At 49.0% G+C, this 18810-nt stretch overlaps 1 protein-coding gene across 1 annotated transcript in view; it reads right to left on the bottom strand.

Annotated features, from left to right (window-relative positions):
- The window catches only part of TIAM1 (T-cell lymphoma invasion and metastasis 1), an 82698-nt gene that overhangs the window by 54718 nt on the left and 9170 nt on the right, over nt 1-18810 (bottom strand). The window contains exons 3-6 of the mRNA XM_017821954.1: nt 8931-9378; nt 6771-6943; nt 3015-3234; nt 1497-1687 (exon numbers count right to left, since the gene is read on the bottom strand). Of these exons, the coding sequence (XP_017677443.1) occupies nt 1497-1687; nt 3015-3234; nt 6771-6943; nt 8931-9378 (1032 nt within the window). The remainder of the gene's footprint in view (nt 1-1496; nt 1688-3014; nt 3235-6770; nt 6944-8930; nt 9379-18810) is intronic.

Genomic DNA, 18810 nt, shown 5'->3' with positions numbered 1-18810 from the left:
AGCTGGGAAGGACGGAAGGCTGGCTGGTGTATCCAGGGAACTGCGTGAGGAATGGTGGTTCTCCTTGGGAAACTTGGAGAAATCAAGCGAAAGAACTTAAACACTACTGCAGGTGTCTCCATTTCCACAGCCTGGACTTGTGAGATGTTCCCTAGCTGTACCTGGGACATCTGTGCACAGGCACCCGGGATAACTCGGCACATCCTCAGAGTACAGTCCTCAGGAGAGTTAGGGATGCCACACTACCACCACGCAGCACCCACTCGAGTCACAGAACCACAGACTGGTTTGCGTTGGAAGGGACCTTAAAGATCATCCAGTTCCTCCCCCTACCACGAGCAGGGACACTTTCCACTATCCCAGATTGCTCCAAGACCCATCCAACCTAGCCTTGAACACTTCCAGGGATGAGGCAGCCACAGCTTCTCTGGCAAATTCCCTTCCTGAAGTTTCAATTAGGGCTCGCAGCAGCAGAGGAGCGCGGAGTTACATTTCTCCATGTTATTGAGGGCAAAGGAGGACACAAGAGTTTGCTGAGAGGAGAAGAAAGCACGTGTCTTTTCCAGCACAACATACTCAAAACATAATTTTTTTTCCCTTGGCTCTCAAGAGACAGCAGCATGAAGAGGCAGACTGTTTTTCAGGCTAACGCTCAGTGCTTTGCTAGATGCAAAAAAAATAAGCATAAATGCTAATTACAGCCCGCCACTTAAAAAATATAATAAATCCACCAGCAATTAGCAGGATGATGACGCTAATCTTTTCATAGAGGAGAGAATAAAAACACCCCTGCCTGAATTACAGCTCTGCATTCAATTGAAGGGTACAGCTGACAGCTACAAGACAACAGTGGAGCTCAGCTATTTCTGTGAACCTCCAGGAGTCCAAGCCGAAACTGCAAGAACTTGATTTAAATTCATTAGAATCCCAGCACTTTGCAATGCATTTCCCTGTACTTTCCTGAGCTGGGTTGTTACAGCATTTAAGTTTAAGCAACCACTTGAAACATCATTTGCCACACTGTGAGCAGGAGGGAATGACGTTCCCCCTCCTTTGTGGACCATCAGGTGTCGATCAGCGGAGACCGGATATTAGACTAATTGGTCAGTAGTTTCAGCCATATGGCACAAAGTGAGCCATGCCCAAGAAGGTCTAAGCCAACACATGCTGAGGGCCTAAGAAGGGCTCCCATTGACTTCATGGGACTTTTGGATCAAGCCCAAATGTACATGGACATTAACCAGAAAATCTGTTTATAGTGCAGGTCTGGACATCCAGAATCCCAACCTTAGGAGAAACATGGTTGTTCCACTTCCACAAGGCCATGGCCTGCAAGCATCTACTTTTTAATGGACATCTAGGAACACACACCCCTTTCAGGGAGCAGAATATCCTGCACCCTGAGGTGAGGGCTCACCCCTCACTGCTGCTGGTCGACGTGACCTCGGCGCCGTGCAGGCTGGCAGAGGTGAGCCCTGCCCTCTGTCCACACTCACCAGTGCATGGAAGGACGAGACCGAGAAAATCCCAAGGCGGCCCATGGCGACCTTGGTGGGCCGGCTGGCGAAAGCCAGGAGCCTTTTGGGGTTGGGGAGCTCCCCTCCCTGGAGACTCGCCAGGTAACAGCGGTACCGGAACAGGTCCATCTGGAACTGCTCCAGATTCTGCTCCCAAACGAAGATCTGTGCAAGGGGAAGATTGAGGAGTGATGAGCATGAGAAGAGAAGGGAAGAGGAGGGAGAAAAGAGTGGTGAATGCCTTGAAAAAATTTATGCTTTTCCCAGTAGCACACCTTTTTTCACCACTGCTGGTCTCACCCAAGAAACCCCGATTCCTCATTTTTCCCACATCCCCCCACTCTTCCAACCCCTCAAAGGATACAAATAATAAGAGTTTTCATTAGATGGAAAACAACTTTTTCTACATTCATGGTAGAAGCCTTCTCCTGGGACAACTGCTCCTTTGATACAATGCTAATTAATAGGATTAAAATTTCATTTTTAATTTTCCTTGTATTCCAGGATTCTCTTTTCAGCAGTCCCTTAAGAGGCTTCTTTCATGCATCAAGAGCATCTGAGAAACAAGAAGACCAAACCCCACCAAACTCCATACACAGAGCATCCCAAATCAGCAGGAGCAGCATTGCTGTGAGCACCAACAGAGTGCCAAGCACTGGGGATAATTAATCTGATCAGTGGAAGAGCACTGCAATCAGCCCATGGAAGGATTTATCTAAATAATTCAAACAGCTGATAGGAAACAGTTTCAAAGCACCCAGAAAAACTCAGTTACATAAAGAGAGAGGCTGTGACTGACAGCCTTTGAGTGGAGCCCTTTCAACAGCCATGAGCATCTTCCCCCTTTTTCCCCCTCCATTCCCCCTTCTCATGGGCTTCCAGGGGATACAAAATCTCTTCAGCTTAGCCCTGGCCACTTCCCATGTTTTGCATTACAGGCACATTTGGCAGCTCTGGTAAAAGAGCTACAAATGAGTGAGGCAGGAGCCATATGTTTAGTTTCCTAAAATAAGGTGCTGCTGCGGCAGTGGGAGAGACATCTGCTCGAGGCTCCCTGCTCCTGAAATCCAGCTACGTTGTCCACTTGGAAGTCAGAAGGAGCAGGGCCCAAGGGGAAGCCAGGGCTGCAGCCACGAGGTCAAGGCAGGCCCTTGTGACCAAGGATGGCTTCTTCACCCCATGTGCCAGCCAAGGAACCAGCCTCTGGCACACCTTAAACAACAGCAGCAACATTTGTGAGCAGCTGTTCCCTAAGGAATTCTGCTGCCATGACCTTCACTCTCCGCCTGCTATCCACATCCTGTGGGTGGAGGCCAGGAGAAGACAGCCCATGCTGTGCCTCAGTGCACACTGCTTGGAGAAATGGTGCAACTAAGGCAGCCAGCCCATCTCTCCTGCCAACACACCCCACCTGCTTCAGGCACAGGAGGGCAGGACAGAGCTACCACTGATCCCAGGGAGGCCTTAAACACTTGCTGGGGACTTAATTCAACGTGAGCAAGAGAGATTTCTTCTTCTTGGAGTCTGTGACAGAGGACAGCTGCATTTCACCCATTTTCTTCATCTTCTCGTCCATGTCGATCTTCTGCTCCAGCTTTTTTATCTCAGTCTTGAGGAGCTTCACGGTGTCCTCCTTGTGGTGCTGCCGCGCCACCGCCGTCGCGCAGGCCGAGTGGATCGCTGTGATCCAGTTCTCCAGCTCTGTCTGGCTGCAGGTCTGAGGAGAGCAAAACAGAGGGAAAAGAAGTCAGGATCCTCTTTAAAATCGATTGGAGACTAACAAATGCAATTCCGAGGAGTTTCCTCTCCCTTTGATCTCAAGATTCAAAGCCCTTAAATCCATTTATTTCTGTGGCAGTAATAAACGCCCCCTCATCCTTAAGGAGGCCATTTTTAACTTGGCACCAGGCCCTCAGCACTTGGAATTACACCTATATCTGTGCCTTGCAGCTTCCCAGTAAGGTCTCAGGAATCGCCTTCCTTGTTCAATGCCATGCTGCCATAATTTGTAGCTCAGCATTTAATGATGTTTTCTAAACTCCCAGTTCCTTAATGCAGTGAATGCACCAGCCTCTGTGTTCTTCCTAGGAATGGAGAGTTTTTCTGGCACGCAACAGTTAGTAATAAATCAATGGCATAAAATGTGACCATGATAACTATGAGCAGCTTTAATATGGTGCATAGAGCTTTCAACTTCTGAAAGTCCCAAAGCCCTCTGAGGACAACGCTGTTACCATTAAGAGCAGGCTCATCCTAATTTTTACAGCTCTGCTACTGTCCCTTCCAAGCATGCATGTGACAGCTTGGGAAAAGGGAACACTTTCCCTCCCTAGAAGTGTCCAAGGTCAGGTTGGACAGGGCTTGGAGCAACCTGGTCTAGTGGAAGGTGTCCCTGCCCATGGCAGGGGGTGGGACTGGATGATCTCTAAGGTCCCTTCCAACCCAAACCATTCCATGAGATACCAGGGACATCAGTACATATTTCTGGAAAAGGACTATTCTGATTAGAGGCTTTTGACACAGAAAGAAGAATATTTCAAAGTATTCCTTTTCCAGACCTTCCAAATAAAAACTCAATCCTTTTAGGCTTCTTACTAAACTCTATTCCTTTGTACAGTAGGTTGTAAAAAAACTCAGGGTTGCAGAGGACTCTGAGTGTCAGCCTGTAGCAATAGTCACACTGGTATTTGGCTCCTGGCTGGAAAAGTATCAAGGTGCCAAACCACCTTGTTCTAATTAAACTTCCTGATGACACCTGATCTATTAATAGAGAGCACAGCATGACTTCTCCAGTTGCTGGCATAGATGAGGAAGGTCATCCTTGCTGCGGTCACAACCAACAGCAAAGGATGAGGCTCACTGAAGCCAGGGAGAGATTCCCAGAGAAGCCTGCTCTGGAAATCACATATGCACAGGCTGGACTTCAGGCTGCTGTTCCCAAAACTTTTGGGGACTGAAACAAGTAAGACACAAATGTCCCAGAATGGCACCACTTTCCTTAACTCAGGTTAGAAGTCCTAAGCAGCACACAGGGCCTACACAGGAATGACTGACTTCTTACTCCCAATTTCCTTGTCTTCAGTTGGCACTGGATATTGCTTAAATTTGTCAGGCTCCCTGCCCAGACAATACCATTAACAAACTCTCATTCACAGACAGGGGCTTACAATGTCTTATCCCCATCACTGAGCCCTCCTTGATGAGCAATTTCTGCTGGAAATAGAGGAATTATTTGCAGAATGGGAGGCACTTTGCCTACAGCCAGTTGGTGAAACATCATCCCCAGCAGAGAAGAGAGCAGCACTGGACGTACAGTGAGACAGTTTTATTAATTCCTAACAGGAAGGGGTCGTATTTTTTAGCTTAATGAATTTCAAAATATTATCTGTATACCATTACATTCAGTTTTCTTTTTGGTTTCCTGGGGAGGGAGGGGGGAAAAAGAATCTAGAGTGGATTTTAGGATCTGAAGACTCTTCTGGCAGATCAGCAGGCAAGAGGAATCACTGCCCTTCCCAATGGAAAGGACCACACAAACAAGCTGCAAACACCTGACACATAAATACGTGGTATCACAAGTTCCTCTGAGCTCCTGGAAAATTCATGTGACATCTGCAAGTACTGGATCTGTGTAGGCACAATCAGAAGTGACTGAGCAAGGCATGGTTGTGTAGGAGGAATGTGATGTCTCTAGGTGCAATGCAGTGGGAAGGCTTGTTACAAGATGTCCAATATCTGTGGGCATCACAAAGCAACTCTGTTTTTCTCCCTATGTACACATTCTCCATGGGACAGAAATAGTCTTCTGCAGGTCAAACCCGCTACTACAGCACTGTGCTGTGTGTGGGTGGTGTGTGGGACATGAGAAGGAAGTACCACTGCTGTGAGGGCAGCAGGGCCAGCACATCCCTCACGCCGCTCCCACCACTGCAGCTGACCCCCTTCCCTGCGCCCCAACTCATACCTTCCTTCCCTTCTGCTTCACTAGCCATGCATGGTTTCCATGGCAGAAGGGATACATCGTGAAACATTTCTGCAAGGCAATATAAATGACTGGTTTTCATCTGAAAAGGCTGGTTTTTGCTTTTTCCCAACATGAAAACCTACCCATGGTATGACAACACAGGGCTTTTAATGGGTAAGGCCCCACGTGCCTCAAACTGTGACCTTTTCAGTACTTCACATCCACTGGCATTAATCCTATGAGAATGAAGGGTTTTCCTTAGAAAACTGCGTGGAAAAGATCCTGGGCTGATCCCACAGCATGGGCAGCAGGGGAGGGGGGGATTCTGTCCCTCTGCCCCCTCAGGTGAGACCCCCCTGCAGAGCTGCTTCCAGCCCTGGGGAACAGCACAGGAAGGACATGGAGCTGCTGGAGAGAGTCCAGGGGAGGTACCAAGAGGATCAGAGGGATGGAGCAGCTCTGCTGGGAGGGAAGGTTGGGAGATTGGGATTGTTCAGCCTGGAGAAGAGAAGCGTTGGGGTGACCTGATTGTGGCCTTCCGGGACCTGAAGGGAGTCTTCAGGAAAGACGGAGAGACTTCTTACAAGGGCCTGGAGTGAAGGGACAAGAGGGAATGTCTTCAAACTGACAGAGCGTAGGTTTAGATTGGATATTAGGAAGAAATCCTTCCCTCTGAGGGTGGTGAGGCCCTGGCACAGGTTGCCCAGAGAAGCTGTGGCTGCCCCATCCCTGGAAGTGTCCAAGGCTGGGTTGGACAGGGCTTGGAGCAAGTTGGGACAGTGGGAGGTGTCCCTGCCCATGGCAGGGGGAGGAACTGGATGATCTTTAAGGTCCCTTCCATCGCAAACCATTCTGTGAATCCATGACTCCAAATCAGTAGATCATCACCTTGAGGAAGCTCTCCAGGTGGCAAAATACATGTCCCCTTCCCAGGAAGGAACCATGTGGCAGGGCAGTACTACACTAGAAGCTGAGGAAAAATCCCACTGAGGTGGCAGAGAAGCTGGTCTGCAAAAACATGATTTTTTTTTCAGCATGCCCTCAGATACTCAGTCTCTTCAAGATGTAAGCCAGCACCACTCCATTTGGGTCAGAAGGTCTTTTTAGTTTTGCACCAGTTTGAGAATGCAGCCCTTTGTTTATGTGAGCTGCAAGGACCTACAGGACAGTGCAATTATATTTTTTGCTCTGGGGAGTGATGCCATGGGGGCACATCCTACCACAGAGAAGCTTCTTCATCAGAGACAGAACAAGAGAACAACTTTGTAAGCCCCTTGAACCAGACCCACCTGGAAGAGGAAAGCATCCCCAAGGGAGTTGCTGAGACAGAAGACGAAGTCCTTCTTGGGGTGCTCTGGCACAGCCTGCACGATGCTGTTCTCCACCCAGACAGCGTGTTTTGGGATGCTGTTGTGGTCAATGCCAGACCTGCCATCAGTCTCATAGAAGAACAACGTGCACCCTGCAAGAGACCATCCTGTGTTAGCAAGTAAGACATTTAAATGCCACCCTGCATCTATTCAGCGCTGAGACTCAGGACTGTAAATAAACTGGCACAGGGAAGATTTGCCAGGGCCTGTCCAGGTTTTCAGCCTCACAGTGGAGAGCACCAGCAACTGCCCAGTTTTCAGCCCCACAAGGCAGGGTTTCCATGACACGGGGACACCAAGCCCTGACCCAGCAGGTCATTTTGTTCTCCCTAGGACTGCCAAAACAGAGCTGAGAAAGTCATGGGCAGTAAAATACAGCCCCAGACGAGAAACTTCGTAACAAATCCCAAAGTGGGGGTCGTCCACTGCCACCCCGTGTGTCCCCTGAGGGTGACAGCCAGCTGTGAGCCAGCCCTGGGAGCAGACAGGCCTCCAGGCACAGCCCAGCCTCAGCCTCTGCAGCTGCAGCTACAGTCCCTGCAAGGCAAAGATCAAGCGATTTAATTACTGGATGCAGACAGTAACTGGAATTAAAATGGGCTGGAATGAGCTGTCCTCACTGACTGACAGACAAAAAGCTCAAAGAGGAACACATGTTAGCTGAGGACAGCAACCAACCTGCTTGGTGTTCCAAAATAATCTTTACAATCCTCTCAGGGAAGGAAAAAAAAAGTATACAGCAAGCCTAAAATTTGGGATATTCCAGAAAAAAAAAAAAAGAAGAAGAAAAAGGGTCTCCTCTCCAACCTTCCCACATTATCTCCAGTTGGTTTTATGCTGGCACACACTTTCTGTGCCACTGGAATCAGCCGTCTCAGTGCAAAGGGATGGCCGGGTACCCGGCCTCTCAGAGAAGTATTTGCAGCCAAACAATGGCAGCTGTTCACTTCAAAGCCTGGGTTAAACACTGGCAGTATTAAGGCACAGCAATCCAAGGCGCTAACACTCCACTTGAGTCAAAGCACTTCAAAACAACATCTACTCCTGCTCATCCTTCCCCTTTTTCCTCCCAGATGGCCCTTTGTTTGCCTGCTCCTCACAGCAAGACCTTCCTGCCACAGGGCCCCCCTCTCAGGGGATTAGGGCTGTCCCTTGCCCCTCACCTCCCCTTCTCCTCTTCCATTTCCCCATCCCTCTAACCACCCCAAGGAAAAGCTGGCTCCTAACTTTGCTGTTGCTTTTAAAATAGCGCTGCAAATTAAAAACAAACAAGTGCTCTAAGTGTAGGGAGGACGGGGTTTAACCATGCTGAGCTTTCTGGGTGATCCCACCAACAGCAGGAAACACAGCTCTGCCTCCCCCGTCTTGAGCTGTGGTGGAAGAGAGCGAGGCCAGTCCCCAAACTGGTTTCCTGCTGATGAACCACATGAAGATTAATTAGAGGTCACACCAGGAGGTCAGCTCCTGAGCTCCACTGCTCCATTAACACCTCTGTGCATTTATGAGCACGTGCCTTGCAGGAACTGCAGAAATTCTGGGAGAAAAGGGTCTGTGTCCCAGGCAGCTGAGGAGAGATGCTCAGGATGGGTGACACAGCCAGAGCAAACATCCACCAAGCCACACTCCAGCCTCAGTGACCAAACCATGGCTTTTTGTCTATTCTGTGAAGCCCAAGAGGTGCAAGAGGAAGGCACGCCACGGCAGAGCCCCTATCTGAACACAGGCCACTGGCACCACCAACAAACTCACACCATCACATGCCCACAGCTGCACATGGTTATTTAGTTTGTCAGCAAGCCATGGACAAACCTCCTAAAGGAAACACTCAGGGAAGCCACCTTGGGTGGTGCCAGCAGGGCATGAACCTCAGTGCTGTGCAGCACAGCCACATGCCTCGGGCTGCACACACGGCACAGGTGGGAGCACATCCACAGCCATCAAACACAACCTCTTCTGCAAGGCAGCGGGACCATTCCTCAGACTTTATGTTAACTCCCCTGAAGCTCACAGCAGCTTTTGTAAGGCCACTGGTTTCACCATCGGCAGCAATTCCCAACCCACAGGACGCCTTCCCTGTACCTTTCAGGGAAACCCAGTAGTGCTTCCACTTCCTGCGCGTGGCCGACTCCACTTTCTTGTTCTTCTTGTGCACCAGGAAGTTCTTCACGGCCAGGGCTCCCGCTTTCCTCACGGTGCCCTGGGCAGCCGTGAGCAGGATGTCGGACTGGCCGGGGGAGCTGAGGGTGCCGCTGCTCTGCTCGTCGCTGAGGGCAGAGCCGGCCTCCTCCAGCTCCCCGCTGTTGGCCGTGCTCATCTCCAGCTCCCGGCGGAAGTTCTCGTACACGCCCTGGCGGAGCCCATCACCCGTGGAGCTGCTCCCGCTGTCGCTGCCAATGAAGGCCCGGCTGGCTGTCGGGGAGTAGCTGGAGGTGGTGGCATTGGAGCGCCGGGACAGCAGGTCGGTATCGGTGGCCGCTCCCTCGATGCCGCTGTCGGTGAACTCGCTCCCCTCGCCGGCGTTGACGTCCTGTTTGCAGGAGAGACACAGGGTGAGACAAACCCCTTCTGGAGACACCAACCGAACCCCAGACTGAGGTGGCACCACAGCTCTTCACACCCCCATTCTGTCTGGCACTGGAAATCCCTCATCTCCTTCTGGAGACAAACCACTGGAAGAAAAGGTGGGGTAGGCAGAGCTTTCAGTTTAGGACAGACCAGTCACACATGCACGATTCCAGGTGGTGCCTCTGCAGCCTTAGCAATTTGGAACATAAGATGCAGCATCATCTGTTTACATCAAGCCAAGTTAACAGTGCTAAAGGTTTTGCAAAAGAAGAACATATGGCAGCAAAAACTGGCAGTGTCGAGAAAAGCAGCGACCAGCCTACGCATTTTGAGAAGAAAACATTGATATTGTGCACTCACACCTACAGCTGAAGACACATTTTAGACATCCCAGGACTGCCCTTTGCAAGTTACGTAACTAAAAAGGCACTTTTTTTTTTTTATCCTGACAGGTTAATGTATTTAGGGATTATTTCTGTTTTGCATCACTTGTACATCGAAAACCCTAACGGTGGGCCATGTGATATCCCCTGCCAAACCCCCTGGTGACAGACCCGAGCCTTCCTGGTCCCCAAGAACATGCAGTTTAAGGATCAAAAGAGAAAGAATACAGTCAGTTTGAGCAAGACAGGAAAATACACAACTGAATTGGGGTTTTGAAGGCTCAGTGACTCAGCCTGACCCCTGCTACAAGGCTACAGCCCCAAGGGGGATCACCACCAGCATCTCAGTATCTACAGACATTTTTGGCAAATTTTGAAGGAGAACAAATAAAGGCCAAGCCCTGTAAGTGGAAAGAAACAAGTCAGGTACTCAGGAGAAGAGAGAGCCAGGGAAGAAGACGCAAAGAGGTGAGAAATAAGGCCAAAACAACAGAGATTTCAGCCTCTCTCTCTCCTGCAAGCTGGTGCTTGATTTATAAGTTAAAAAAGAGGAGTCTCTGAGAAGAGGTAGCAGAATGAAGTATTTATTTTGAGAGAAAACAAGCTTCCAGATGTTGGTTCAAGCACCAGTTTTCTATGCATCCGAAAGCAGCCCTGTGGAAACAAATAAACCCTCCACCAGCTCTGTTTGAAACCATCCTCCTGTGGAGCAAGAGCTGGATGAGGAAACCTTAGGGGAGAGGAAAGGATGACCAACTTTTAAGGCATTAATTTGTAATGGATGAGCCCGTTCTTCCTAAGAGCCACCTCTCAAGGGAGACTTGGAGTCCAGCTGGAAGAATAAGCACTTCCTTCCCTGCTCAGTGAGCACAGCTATCCGAGTCCAAGCAGCCTGGTCTAGTGGAAGGTGTCCCTCTCCATGGCAAGGGGTTGGAATGAGACGAGCTTTAAGGTTCCTTCCACCCCAAACCATTCTGTGATTCTATGCCATACAAAAAGTAAAGAGTTAATTCTACAATCTCAGCTGATGTAACTTTTAGGAAGCATATCTCATGCTTTAATTAAAATTAGTTGATTTAAGAAAACAAAGAGCTACTAAAACAGATGACCAACCTGAGGGAGATACGATTTGTGATCTTGTCAGCCAGTGCATGCATGAAACTTTCTTGGAGCTTTTTAGCAGAGAGAGTATTTTTCCAAAAACTGAAGTTCCCTCAGAGCTATTTAGGCCCAGTTCTGCAATGCAGGCTCCCAGTGTGCCACAGCCTTCCCATGTAACCTTGGTGAGACACTGCATTAGTTGCCTCAGTTTCCCTGTCCACAAAGGGGGATTACACTCTGTAACTAATATATGGCCATAACAGTTCACTATTTATAAAAAAACTCAAGGATAGAAGACTCAGAGTGACTGTTATATTTGCTCACGAGCTTACACTGTAGCACATTTTGCGAACATCTTGATAATCTTTACCACAATGATGGCAGGATGGGTCAAAAGATCCTTTCAGTGTAATGCTGCAGCCCTGCTCCCAATCTCCCTCTGCTCCCTGCACTCCCTCTTCCACTCCTAAATATCCCGTATCAAAGACTTCGGGACAACCCATTCAAGGCCTACAGTAGGAGGAGGGTCTGAGCACACAAAGGTCAGAACAGTTCAAACCCCACAGTTTGGAGCCAATATTGTTCGGGCTCGTGAGTTATGAGGCACAGCACTGAGGGAGCTCAGTGCCTTCGGAAGTGTGTGTGGCACGAGGTCGGGCCTGGGGTCAGGGGGGTTAAGAGTGTTCACTGCACAGCTCTCTGGCTGCCGAGCTCCTGCTGCAGCGTCAGCTCCTTTCTCATCGCAGGGTAGGAAAAGCTCTGCCCCAGCCTCGCAGTGCTACACTGAGAACAGACAGTTCAGCAGAAAGCACAGAGGTTCAGTCTTGTGCTTCCACAGGGATTTGAGGGGGTAACAGTCCCAAGCCAAGAGCAAACAGTAGCAGGGTTTGACGAACACATCACTGGGGGCACAGAACCACTCATGCACACTGGCAAACAAGGATGCTGGAAGTTGAGCATCCCAGCTCCTACCATTGGCAGGATGGCTCTGTGCTGGTGAGGTGGCTGAGGAATCACAGAATCATTTCACAGAATCATCTAATTTGGGTGGGAAAAAGGCCTCTGAGATCATCGAGTCCCCCCTGTGCCCCACCCCCACCTTGTCCCCCAGCCCAGAGCACTGAGTGCCACATCCAGTCCTTCCTTGGACACCTCCAGGGATGGGGACTCCACCACCTCCCTGAGCAGCCCCTTCCAATGCCTGACCACCCTTTCCGTGAAGAAATTCCTCCTGATGTCCAACCTGACCCTCCCTGGCACAGCCTGAGGTTGTTTCCTCTCCTCCTGTCCCTTTTCCCTGGGAGCAGAGCTCGAACCCCCCCCAACTCCCCCCTCCTGTCAGGGAGTTGCAGAGCCAGAAGGTCCCCCCTGAGCCTCCTTTTCTCCAGGCTGAGCCCCCCCAGCTCCCTGAGCTGCTCCTGGTGCTCCAGCCCCTTCCCCAGCTCCGTTCCCTTCCCTGGACATGCTCCAGCCCCTCAATGTCCTTCTTGTCCTGATGGTCCCCAAAGTGGACACAGCACTCGAGGTGCCTCAGCAGCACCAGCACAGGGTGGACACAAAAGCTTTGATGTCCAGCTTCCAAGTACCTGCTGACAATGCCACCACAGGCCACTACCTGGAAGCAAAGCCAAGATTGTGTGACCTTGATGAGAGGTATTTAAAAATTACTCACGTTTCCTGCTCGGGTTCTCAAAGAGCCCCACGGGCAACAGCAACACCTCTCTCCTCCAAGGAAGACTTATTCCAGGTCCAGGATGGGATGCACCACAAGGGCTTGCTAACCCAACAGGCTTTTCACTGCTCTGCAGAAGGAGTTTCTAGGCAAAGACTGCTGAGGCTGAACTACAGCCACAGCTCAGCCTTCACTGCTCACCCCTCTGACCCCTGTCCAGTGTCCCTGCGGCTCTCCAGCACGATGGCATGTGCCAGGCACATCACAGGAGCTGGGAGACAGCTGAAGAGAGCAGAATGCACATTCCTGACACCCACGGTTTGGGGCACTGTACCCACATTATAACAAATCATCAGCACTGGCACTGCTGCCATCAAGGAGCTCTGCTTCATTGCACTGGTTTAAAACCCCAGCGAGGACACTGCTCCTGATATTTTGCACCTTGACAGGGATCTTGTTTTGTACTGTCAGGTTGGCAAGCAGCTGTCTCCACACAGAGGAGTCTTTTTGTCCAGAGAGATCATTCCAGGTTGGAACTAAAACCTGTGCTGCCCTGCTTGTCCTTCCCACTGGTGTTTCCTCAGTGTCGGGCCCCAGGAGGACAAGAGGGCAAAGCAAGGGGGGAGGTGGAGATCATTCCATCGGTCACACCAAGCAGAAAGCATGCAGCAAAGAAAAGAAAGCACACTTCCTCCAAGACACAGAGATGGGGGAAGCCGTGGGAACAGCAGGTCTTGGCATTTTGCAGACACAGCAGGTCTCAGTCCATGGGGAAAACAGACGGAATAAACAGGGGCTTTGTTGCTCCGACTGAAGATTGCTCTGTGGAGAGCAGGGAGAGACCACTGGCTGGAGGAGGGAACTAACCAGGCCCTGGGACTGTGATGTGATGGGGAGATCGGGAAGCACAGCTCCCACCAGGATCTGGGATCCCCTATGCTGCTGAAGGAGACAGAGCAGCACCACTCCTTACACTGGCAGTGCCACCGTATCGGCTGTAGGTGCCCAGGGTTTATGAAAGCAGGCTCAGCAGACAGGGATGAAGGGAAAGGTGGAATGACTGATGCCAGCGAGAGAATCTGAATGGTGCCATTGTTACCAACAAGGGCACAGTGAGGCCCAGCAATCAGGCCACGTGCCAGGGCAGCTACCACAGCCCCCAGAGCATCCGAGTGAAATGAACTGGAACAAGTTATCACAGCCCCATCAAACTGCACAGAACAATTCAACTGATGAACCAACTGGGTAAAATGCTAGTGGAAGAATTAGCAACCCACTTAAATATAGGTGTTTTCTCCACATAAACACTGGGTTTCAGGCAAAACAAGCCAGTAGGCAATGAAGCTGTAATGCAAGCTACATCAGGCTAATGTACTTGGTGTTGTACCTTTTGCATACTCACGTGACACTCATACACTGTATAGAACCATAAAATATGCTGAGTTGGAAGGGACCCATCAGGATCACTGAGTCCAACTGCTACATAACATTTGATAAATACTTTTTGCTAGATTTAGAAGATATACGGGGGGAAAAAACCTTTTGCTTTAGAAAAAATGCCTACTTTCAGCTAGCAAAAACCAGGAGAAAAGTTTTGGGGCATGTTCCAAGTGTCTTTGTCCCCTTGTTGAACATATTTGGTGCTGGCCTCTGCTAGAAAGAGACCACTGGATGGGATAAGCCTTGCCAAACTCTCTGGCTCATGACTGGACACAGAGCACTTGCAATACACCAGTTCACTTCCCAAACTTCCCACCAGCAGCCCTGCTACAGACACTACTGAAATGCCTTGGTGAATCACCTTCTCCTGCCCCACTGACAGCAGTGATTCATGGCCACTTGGGGGCTGATTTAGCAGGGAAAAAATCTTACTTCCCAAATATAAACAGCTCCTTACATGGTTAATGCTTCTTTCTAAATTAATCATTAGATTAAAAGTATGACTGAGTGGGTTTTTTCCTTGGAACAGGGTCCCTCCAAGAGAATGCATATCCTTTGTTCCCCATCCTGTTTAGCAACAGAGCAATCAGGTGCTCACGGCTCAGCAAGAGCCTGAGATTGCACACAACCTGTCTGGCTGCTCCTTAGGCAAGAACCACAGGATACATTTCAAACGGGTGAGCAGCCTGATGGTTTGCATGCTTTTATGTGACTGTGTCCCTTTGAAGCTCCCATGTACAAAAAGATTGGCCTGATAAGTGTTTTTCCTTTCTTTTCAGTACTGACTCCACCATCATTTGCTGGTCAAGGAATGGCTTGCTGAAAATCCAAATTAAATCCTTTCTCCACAGTCACATGAGCACCTGGTAATGCATGAGGAGATTGATCTGTCTTGAAAAGATGCAAAACATAACAAGAAGCAAAAATCATAAATTGCAATTGAAACCTGAGTGGGAGAAATGGGTTGAATTGAAACCCGAGTGGGTTTTAAAGTTGTGGTGGAGAAACACAAAAGCAGCTCCACAGCTCAGTTTGCTGTTGGATTGGTCAGGTCTTGTTTACACCTCCCAGGAGGGCTCCCAAGTTGAGTGAGGTACAGCTACAAGCCAACTCCAATTTGTATGTGGACACCAGGCTGAGATGGTAGGTTTGTTTGGGAATTCAAAGAGATGGGATACTGATATGGACAAGCAGCTTTGGTTCCTACTTCTGTGCACTCACTGCACTGGGCAACAGCTCTTTAGATCAAGAAATAAACAAAAGAAACAAAATAAACAAACAAACTCTTGAATGTGTCCTCACAGCTGCTCAGAGGGGTTTAATAAGCAAGGAGGTTTGGGTCATGGTTCTCTGAAAGCAAGTTTGCTCCCTACAGAAAAGGTCTTAGCCTTTGGATACTTCTGGATACTTCTCATAGCAATGAGCTTCAGTCTTATTACAAAAGGATGAATCACAGTCACAGGTTTCTGGGCAATAATTGCTGGGAAAATCTTAAGGCATGGATTTCAGTGGATTTGGTTCCAGGATTCCTTCGTGAACTTGTCTTGGTGAGTGCTGTACAGAGTAATTTGGCACCACAGAAGGACAGACAAGGTACCAGGCACCCAGAAGATACTCAAATATGGGAGTATCCATTCCCCTCCAAGGAGCCTGGTTTTCTTACCTGACTTAGATGCCCTAAAAAGCAAATTATGGACCCACAAGGACTCCCACAGCAGTCAGGAAAGTACAGCCCTGGAGTCATGAGATAGAAAGGGTTGAAAATGAAACTGTCCCCCACAAAGCTGCAGGGAAATGCATGTGACAGCTTCACCCTTCTCTCCAAGGTGGAGATCCAAAGTAGATAATTCCATGAAGGAGAATCAAGCTCTAACAGAATTAGGTTATTTTTGTTCACTGAAGCCAAGAAGAGGCAAATCTTCCTGAGAAATGCAACAGAGAGGGCAGATATGGGAAAGGGGCTACTAGAACAGCACCTTGAAATCAAAACATATCTGGGAGGAGTTCACCTGAACAACCACCCAATTTAAGGGAGCAGGGAAATGCCTGTCATCTGGGATGATAACTAGTCACAGGATCACATGCTGAAGCTCTCTGGAAGAAACATTTCGATGGAGCACTTCACTGGAAAGGATCACTCCTGCAAACTGCATCCATCTAAGTAAGCACAGCCCAGCAAACAAGCAGCTGGGACAACCTGTCTGTGATTTTTGAGTGCAAAATACTTAAAACTGAAAACATGCAGCGTGTATAACTGTACTGAGAATACAATTATTGCCAGTGGCACAAGCACTTCAGACGTATAAATGACAAAGTATTACTGTTTAGAAACAACCCATGCCTGAATGGAGCTAGATCAAATATCAGGAGTGGTGACTTGCTTTCCCTTGGCTTTCGACCAAGAGCGAAGGAAGAAAAACAAATTAAGATCTTTGAGGGAGTATCAAAATATTTGCCAGTGAAGACCAAAACACCAATTTTCACATGCTCCTTTCCCTGAAAATACTGGGGCAGAGTTGTGTGCTCTGAAGGGAGTGACTATTTGCTTTAAAATACCTTGAAGAGGAAATACCTGATCTAATCTCCTCCATGTGGGAAGGGCAGCCCAGTGACAGAGCAGGGAAGACCTTCCTCCAGGCTCACTCTGAATCCACTTCCAGTCAGCCAGGCTATTTGGTCTAGACTTTAAATGGGGCTGGTCATTCACACCCACCACACCAGCACCCAAGATGTGGATTCACAAGGAGTTCACACTGGTGCAAGCTCAGGCTGCCACAAGAGCCTGTGGTTTCCCCTTCCCCCAGCCCATTCCCAGCCCTTCCTTCCCTGGGAGCCCTGTGGCTGGTGGCTGGAGGCAGAGACATTTGGGTTTAACAGGGCTGTTTGCCTGGGGGCTCAGCACAGTGACCTGTGCTCCCCAGGGGGATTCAGCTCCATGAGCCACCTGAGCCAAATCTTCCCGCTCACAGATCTCCAGCTTCTGGGAGATTTGGCTCAGGCTGCATCCGAGACCTTGGGAACAACCTCTGTCTGAAAGGCACTGCGGGAACCAGGGCTGGAATCAGCGACATCCACACTGCAGCTGCAAACCAGGAACAGCCTGATTTTAGCTACTTACTAACCTACGTGTCATTAATTATCATTTAACGATGCACGACTTTGTCTGTATTTCTTTCCTTGATTCCATCTGGAGTCAAACAACTAAGATTAAAGGTCTGTGTCAGTCTGATTAGGAATCACACTTAGGTTGAAAACAGCCCTGTTTTCCAGACTACAGACAGGATTGCTTTAATAGGAGCAGAGCTTCAGCTGCTAGAGATGCTCTGCCTGGAAAAGCCATGGCCAAGGAGGGCTATAAGAGCAGGCTGGAAGGTCACAAGTGCTCTGCAGAGAGTGAACAGGATGCAGGGGAAGCCAGGAGCAGAAAATTATTTCATAAAAGAGAATTCATGGGGGACAGGTCAACCCAACAGCCTTGGATGCATTCCTTGCACAGGAAGCTCAAATCTCTAATCTTCTGCCCTAAAGGAAAGTTCACCTCGTACTCTCCCAGTTTCTTTCTTCTTTTCCTGGGCAGTTGGTAGTGGGGGATCAAGGTATTAGGCTGGATGCTGCTTTCATGGAACTGACCCAGTGTGGTATTTGTACATGTTGAGGTGACATCCTCTATGCCACAAAACCATTTTGTGAAAAAGTTTCACACAACTGAAACCCAAGTATCAGCTCTCTGGAGTTCAGCCATCCTATGGAGCATAATGGGACACTATTACCTGTTACAAAATTCCCTGAGATAGTAAAATAAAATAATATCGACTGGAAAGACTATCTATATTTAGACTGGTTTCTCTGTATGCCCTGATCTAATTCCCACAAAACCCCCTGGTTTCATCTCCTGCATATTCTGTAAAAAATTTTTTACGTAGGATTTCATTTTTTTTTTAAGGTTTGAGGATCCCAAATTCCTTCAGGCTACCTAGAGAGGCCTAAAAATAGTAATAAATTTGAAGAAAATTGGACAAAAGGGGATTTAACATGCCAAGGATGCAGCCTGGGGCTGGCGCTGAAGCCGGTGCAGTTTCCAAGTCAGTCGGACAGGAAGTTTGTTCCCTTTCTCCCTTCTCTGTTTCACAACTAACACTGCACTGGACACAGTAAAAAATCCTTTGTTTTCCCTGCAGAGCTGTTGCTCCTTCTCAAAAGTCCTGTAAACAAACTGGAGTGCCCCATGGGAACACTGGAATTGAGCTTTCCAGAGGAAATCAAAAAGCTCGGAGAGGAACGAGGGAAGGAGCCATCCTCCTTGTGAGAGGGGACCACGGGGAAACACTTTGGCCACTGTGTCCCCCTGGATTTTACAGCACACAGGGTCCTCACCATGCTCTAAAAATGCTTGTAAAACACCATCAGTCCCCCGCAGACATGGAATGGAATAAGGAGGTGGCAAGACAGGCTTGGAAGTGGCACAAAGCCATATCTCAGTGTTCCCATCCCCTAATTCAAGGAATCATAGAAGGGTTTGGGTCAGAAGAGACCTTAAAGACCATCCAGTTCCACTCCCTGCCATGGGCAGGGACACTTTCCACTAGACCAGGTTGCTCCAAACCCCATCCAACTAGGCCTGGAACACTTCCAGGGATGGGGCAGCCACAGTTTCTCTGGGCAAATTCCCTTCTTGAAACTTCAATTAGGGCTCGTAACAGCAGGGAAACAGCGGGTTACATTTGTCCCTGAACATCTATCAGGAGGAGCAGGAGGAGGAGGAGGGAGTCTCCTGCAGGCAGATGTTTAGCTACAAACA

The sequence above is a fragment of the Lepidothrix coronata genome, unplaced genomic scaffold (genome assembly GCF_001604755.1).
Source record: "Lepidothrix coronata isolate B3197 unplaced genomic scaffold, Lepidothrix_coronata-1.0 Scaffold93, whole genome shotgun sequence".
Classification (NCBI taxonomy): domain Eukaryota; kingdom Metazoa; phylum Chordata; class Aves; order Passeriformes; family Pipridae; genus Lepidothrix; species Lepidothrix coronata.
Note: the sequence above shows the minus strand (reverse complement) of the source record. Positions and strands in the feature narration are given on the sequence as shown.